The sequence below is a fragment of the Plasmodium reichenowi genome, chromosome 12 (genome assembly GCF_001601855.1).
Source record: "Plasmodium reichenowi strain SY57 chromosome 12, whole genome shotgun sequence".
In the NCBI taxonomy this organism is placed as follows: Eukaryota; Apicomplexa; class Aconoidasida; order Haemosporida; family Plasmodiidae; genus Plasmodium; species Plasmodium reichenowi.
This window is the reverse complement of record NC_033657.1, coordinates 919,168-925,981: the sequence shown is the minus strand read 5'-3', so window position 1 is coordinate 925,981 and position 6,814 is coordinate 919,168. Positions and strand designations below refer to the sequence as shown.

The 6,814-nt window shown below is 17.7% G+C and overlaps 2 protein-coding genes across 2 annotated transcripts; one reads left to right on the top strand and one right to left on the bottom strand.

The window, feature by feature from the left end:
• Positions 1–56: 56 nt before the first annotated feature.
• On the bottom strand, positions 57–1,209 carry PRSY57_1224600 (hypothetical protein; the record flags this gene model as incomplete). Its single annotated transcript, XM_020115063.1, has 2 exons — positions 57–267; positions 380–1,209. 2 exons carry the CDS (start codon positions 1,207–1,209, stop codon positions 57–59), a joined length of 1,041 nt encoding a protein of 346 aa, XP_019970216.1.
• A 1,898-nt stretch (positions 1,210–3,107) lies between these two features.
• Positions 3,108–6,623, top strand: PRSY57_1224500 (hypothetical protein; the record flags this gene model as incomplete). Its single annotated transcript, XM_012908666.2, has 1 exon — positions 3,108–6,623. One exon carries the CDS (start codon positions 3,108–3,110, stop codon positions 6,621–6,623), a length of 3,516 nt encoding a protein of 1,171 aa, XP_012764120.2.
• Between the last annotated feature and the right edge of the window lie 191 nt (positions 6,624–6,814).

The following is a 6,814-nucleotide window of genomic DNA, read 5'->3' as shown; positions in this document are numbered from 1 at the left end:
AAATAAAAAAATATATACATATGCAACAAATATAAATGTAATATGATGATTTATTTTTATTTCCTATTTTTTTTTTTTTTTTTTTTTTTTTTAATATTTAATTTATTTTTTTTCTGTTCTGCCATTTTAAGGTCTCTTTCCCATTTTAACATTTTCATTTTTTTTAATTCTACATTTTTTTTCTTGTCTAAATTTTTTGTGGACAAGCTTTCGATTTTGATGATTCCACTTTCGCTGATATAAATTATGGGCACTATATAAACCCTCCTAAAAAAAATAAATAAATAAATAATATACATACATACATAAATGCATATATATATATATATATATATATATATTTATTTATTTATCATTTTCTTTTTTTTTTTTTTTTTACCTTAAGAAGGACCTTAATTCCATATTATTCGTGCAAATGAAAAATTTCTTTTCGTTATTATTTTTTACCAAATCAATTATACATTTCATAGAATCATTTAATTTTATTTTATCATGTATTTCAGAATTATGTTGTTCTAATGAGTCCATATGATTAATCGTATTCATATTATTATCATTAACTTTTAATAAGGAATCAAAATTATTTCTGTTTGTATCACCATCATTAGAATTTTCTATGGGCACATTATCATTTGTATTTAAATCAACATCATTCGAAAGTACTATGGTTGTATTGTCATTTGTATTTGAATGATCACATTCTTCTCTTACTATTTTTTTATCCTTATTATTATTAAACCTTTCAACATTATCATTTTTTAATACATCACATTGATAAACTTTATTTTTTATATTATATAAACTGTCAAAATTATGTGTTAGCGTAATTTGATTGGCGAAATAATTATTTTTTGATAATTTCGAATATTCTTCAAGTTTCATTTTTTTAACATATATATCTACAACATCATTTTTTTTTAGATTTTCTTCATTATGATTACATTTATAATGTGTCAACTTTCTTATGGCATAAGAAGCTTCTTCATCTCCTGATTGGTTCCTTGCATTATGTGATATACATTTTGTTGTCATTAGAATTATTTGTCTATTCATTAATTTTACTAGTTCCTCTTTTATTGATATCTTATGAAGAATGCAAAGTTTTATAAAAGTCTCATCCACAATAATTTTCAAAGGATCACCAACTTGTAACAAGGATAAGCAGGTTACAAGCTTTTTTTTAAAGTCCTTTTTTTTATCGAGTTTCATAATATTTAAGCATTATAAATATTTATTAATTTGATAAGATATATATATATATATATATATTTATGTATGTATATTTTTGTCTTCCCTTTTGGGCTTATAAATCTTCATAATAAAGTACGTAAATCTAGGTGCTAATTTTGTTCTTAAAATTTTTAATTATAATAAAAAGGTACAGAAAAGTTATACTCAAAAAAATATTTGTTCATTAAGGAATTATTTAAGACAGTACAAATAAATAAATAAATAAATAAAAATATATATATATATATATATATACATATATATATATTTGTTTATGTAATAAAACATATATACAAATGTAATGTTAAAATATTTATAAATTGTATATTTATTTGTATCATAAGCACAATATCCAAGTTCTATTATATATAAAAAAAAACATGACACTTAAAAATTAAAAGGTATAATAATATTTCATTTTTCACCATGGAAAAGCGACAAAATAATAACAAAACAATTAAACATAAATATTTAAACGTTTACATTCTTTTATTTTCAAGATTATTTTGTAAATTTATTTATATGACTAATTTAATTTATTTACATAATAAATTATATATATATATATATATTATAATTATATATTGTTTATTACATGGTGATATATATATATATATATATATATATATATATATATATATATACCTAATTTTTTGTCTTTTTAAAAAGATATGTTTTCATTTAAAAAACATGATCCCTAATTTTATACAACATTTTATTGAATATAATATAAATATATTTATTATTTTGATATAAATATATTATATGTTATTACCTATAAATTTTATAATAATAAATAAAAGCCTATAAAATTAAGTAATTAAAAAATCATAGTATATAAAATATATATAGAATATTTTTTATTATTATTATTTTTTTTTTATTTTTAATTTTAAAAAAAGGTGTTATTTTTTATAAATTTATATATATATATAATATAATATATATATAAAATATGAAAATATCAAATATAAAAAGAATTGTCATATAATATATATATATATATATATAGTAATATTATTATATATAAAATTATACATATTATTTATATACAATAAAATAATACCCAATATATTATATATATATATATATATATATATATTATATATATATAATATATATATGAAAAAAAATTTTGAAAAAAAATTAAGCACAAATAAAAAAAAAATATATTATATATATTATTATATATATTTAATAATGTAAATTTTGAATGCCTTTAAATTTTTATATATAAAATATGAACATTATTACCATATAAGTATATATTATATTATATATATTATATTATATTTATTATATTATATTTATTATATTATATATATTATTTTATATATATTATATTATAATATATTATATTATATTTTATATAGTTGATATTTATGAGAGAAATGAAAGTTCTGAAAAATTAAATTTATTTGGTTCAAATATTCAGAATCTTATAAATTATTAATGAATATTTAAATTGCTGATTTTATACATAATATATATTTATGTATTTATATATTTTATGTAATTTACATAAAATTGTAAATATAAAAATAAAATATTGTATAATCCAATATATATATATATATATATATATAATATAATATAATATAATAAAATAAAATAAAACCAGGGTGAACGTGTATTAATTATAATACGAATAATGAATTTTTGAAAATGTTAAATGAAGAATTAAAATAAAAAAGTATTTAAAAAAAAATAAAATAAATATATTTTTTTTAAAAATATATTTTTTTATTTATTTGTATTATTAAATAGTTTTGATGTGTTCTATATATCTGTAAAGGGAGAAGATATTATATATATATATATATGTATAATATACATATATTTTTTAATTTCAATTTTAATATTAATTTTTTTATGAAATGAATTACAATGAAATTAATCATAATACCATGATGAACACTAATGATATAAATCACCCTTCTCATCTTAATAATGAGAAGAATGATTTGTCGAATGAAGAAAATTATATGAATATTTATGATAACAATAACAATATCATAATAGACAATGAGGTGGATGATCATTTAAAAGAAAAATATAATCATATAGGTGAAGGGTCACCAGAAGGTGCGAATAACATTATATCCGATAATAATGAAATACATAGCATTCATAACAATAATAAAAATAATAATAATAATAATAATAATAATTACAATAATAATACTGTGAATAATACATTTGGCATGTCCATTAATGGTAATGAAACTGTAAACAATAAAGATATAAATAATATACACGAAGAAATACATAGTAATAATGTTGAAAGCTTTGAAAATTTAGATGATTATAAAGTAAATAATGTTATTCATAATGTTAATAATCTTATTAATAATGATGAATTATTAATGAATAATATTAATAATAATAATCACATAAATGAAGATTTATCTTCATTAAATATAAATATTACACAAGATAATAATGTTAATAATTTAATTAATCCAAATATAGGAATAAATAATAATAAAAAAGTTAAAAATAAAAACAAAAATAAATTATTAAAACATATGAACAATAATGTGATAGATGAAACAACAAATATATCCTTTGAAAATAATAAAAAAAATAATATCAATGAAAATTTTCTTGCACAAAATCATAATTATTATGATAATAATATGGTAAATAATATGGGATATAACTATCCCACATTTAATAATAATAATAATAATATGTATAATGAAAATATGGCATTTATTCCAAACAACCAATTTATGTATCCTCAAGTTTATCATCCCAAATTACTAGGTGAAAATAAAAACAAAGGAAAAAATAAAATTAACCCCAATACATACATTAATAATTATAATATGAATAATGACAATTTTAATAATAAATCATCAAATATTTTATACAAAAATATCAAGATGAATAATATTGAACAAAAAAAAAAGAAAAAAATGATTCATTTAAAAACAGATGCTGCTCAAATAAGTTCAGTTGAAAGTACCAGTGAAGATATGAATTATTCTAATGAATATGGTTCCCAAAAAAAGCATGTCGAATTTAAAGAAACAAATGATCCATTAATATTACACCCATCGACATCATATATAAGAAATATTGTTATAAAAAAACCATCAAATATTAGAAATAGTATTCATAATTTAAATTTATATAATGTTAATTCGATGACATTCGATTCTTATTATACTAATAAAAATGGAACTAATATAATTAATAAAAATGGAGCTAATGTAATTAATAAAAATGGAACTAATATAATTAATAAAAATGGAACTAATATAATTAATAAAAATGAATCTAATACTAATGATAGAAATAATAAAATTATTTTAAATACCGATCAAACTAACAGTGAACATAATAATATGGAGAATTTCATAAATAGTCCATCATATAGGATATATAAGCCTCCTGTTTTTATTTCCAAATATATCAAGGATATGAATGAAGAAGAGTTAAATGATATATATACATTATTAAATGATCAAATAATAAAATCTGAAGAAAATGATAAAGCAATTAATTATGTTAAAAATGAAATAATAAATCTATATAAACAAAATCCAATACAACTTTTAACCTTACAAAAATGTTTATCGTTAATCAAAGCTCATAGAAATATTATAGAAGTCATGTTTTATATTTTAGAGAATAATAAATTGATCAATATGCAGTGTGATCCACAATATTATAATACTTATATAAATAATACTAGTTATTTAAATTATCAAACGGTTAATAATATATATAAACATTGTAAAAATGAATCTTCATATGGAAATCATAATAATTACAACGAATTTATGATTAATAATATGTATAATGGAACATCTGATAATTATGGCAATTTAATAAATGGGGATGATACAAGTATGATGGGGGGACATGATGGGGAAAGCACTTCATCAAAGTTATGTAGCAAAAAATATAACCAAATTAATCATATTAGTAATAATAATAATAATAATAATAATAACAGCAACAATAACAATAACAATAATAATAACAGCAACAATAACAATAACAATAATAATAACAGCAACAATAACAATAACAATAATAATAATAATAATAACCATAATAGTTGTTATGGTAATATTTATAATCTTCATAATGATAGCAACATTTTATGTGATCCTTTATCAAATAAATTGGAATGGAACAACAATGAACATATTGAGACCAAGGAAAGTATAAGACATAATAGTAAAAGTCCTAATTATTATAATAATTATAATTACAAATGTATAAGTTGTGATAAAATATGTGAAAATACATATTACATATTAAAGCCAACAAACATAAAAAGAATATCATATGGTGTTATAGATAAATGTATTTGGTGTAGTGTTTGTTATAATTCTAGTAATTATCCAAATGTTCTGAACAGTTCCAATTTTGTTAAGGTAAATATTCCATATAATTTATCAAATAATGATTGGAATATAAATGAAATAGAAAAATTAATAGAAGGAGTATGTAAATTTAAAAACAATTGGGAACAAATTAGTGAATATATACAAACAAAAACACCATATGAATGTATATATAAATTTATTTCTATGCCCTTATCAAATCCTTATTTTGATTTAAATAATTTATATGATATAAATAATATATCACTGAATTCATATGAACAAAACAATACTCTTCTCTCCTTGTTATCTTTTATATGTAATAATATTAGTCCATATGTGGGTGCATATGCTGCAAAAAAAATTGTAGACTATATTTTAGAAAAACAGAAAGAAGAAAATGAGAAGGAAAAAAAAGAAGAAATAAAAGAAAATGATAATAATAATGGAGATAATACAAATAAAATGGGAGATCATAATGAAGAAATTATTAACCATGTTTATCAGAAGGAAGAAGAAAAAAATAATATAAATCAACAAAATGGTGAAAATGTTAACGAAATAAATGTAAATAATAATAATAATAATAATAGTAATAATTTAAATGATGATAATATAAACGATAATGATCATTTAACATTACCAAATGAAAATAATAATATTTCAAATAATAATGAAATTAAAAATGAAGGAAATATGGAAAATAACATTGAAGTTAATAATGTAAATAATAATTACCAAATTAATGATAATAATTCAGTACCCAACAATACTAATGACTCTATGAAAAAAAAACCATCAACATATATTTTAAAAGACGATGATATGAAAATTATACATGATACAATTATTAAATCTTCCAAAAAAAGGTCAAGAGAATTAGCTAACCTAGAAGAACATAATTTAAAAAAATTACTTAAGGAACTTGTATTATTAAATACAAGAAAAGTTCAACTAAAATTAAAACAGCATGAATATCTGCAAAAATATTTTGAATATCAAAATGAATTCATGGTTAATAAGGGGAAAAATGAGAATGAAACAAAATAAAATAAAAGTACATAAATAAATAAATAAATATATATATATATATATATATATATATATATTTATTTATTTATGTATTTATTTATATGTGTGTTAATAAAAGAAAAATTACTTTATAGTTGAAGAAACATAATATATTTATGTGGATATAAATTTTGCATATTTTTTTTTTTTTTTTTTTTTTTTTTTTTTTT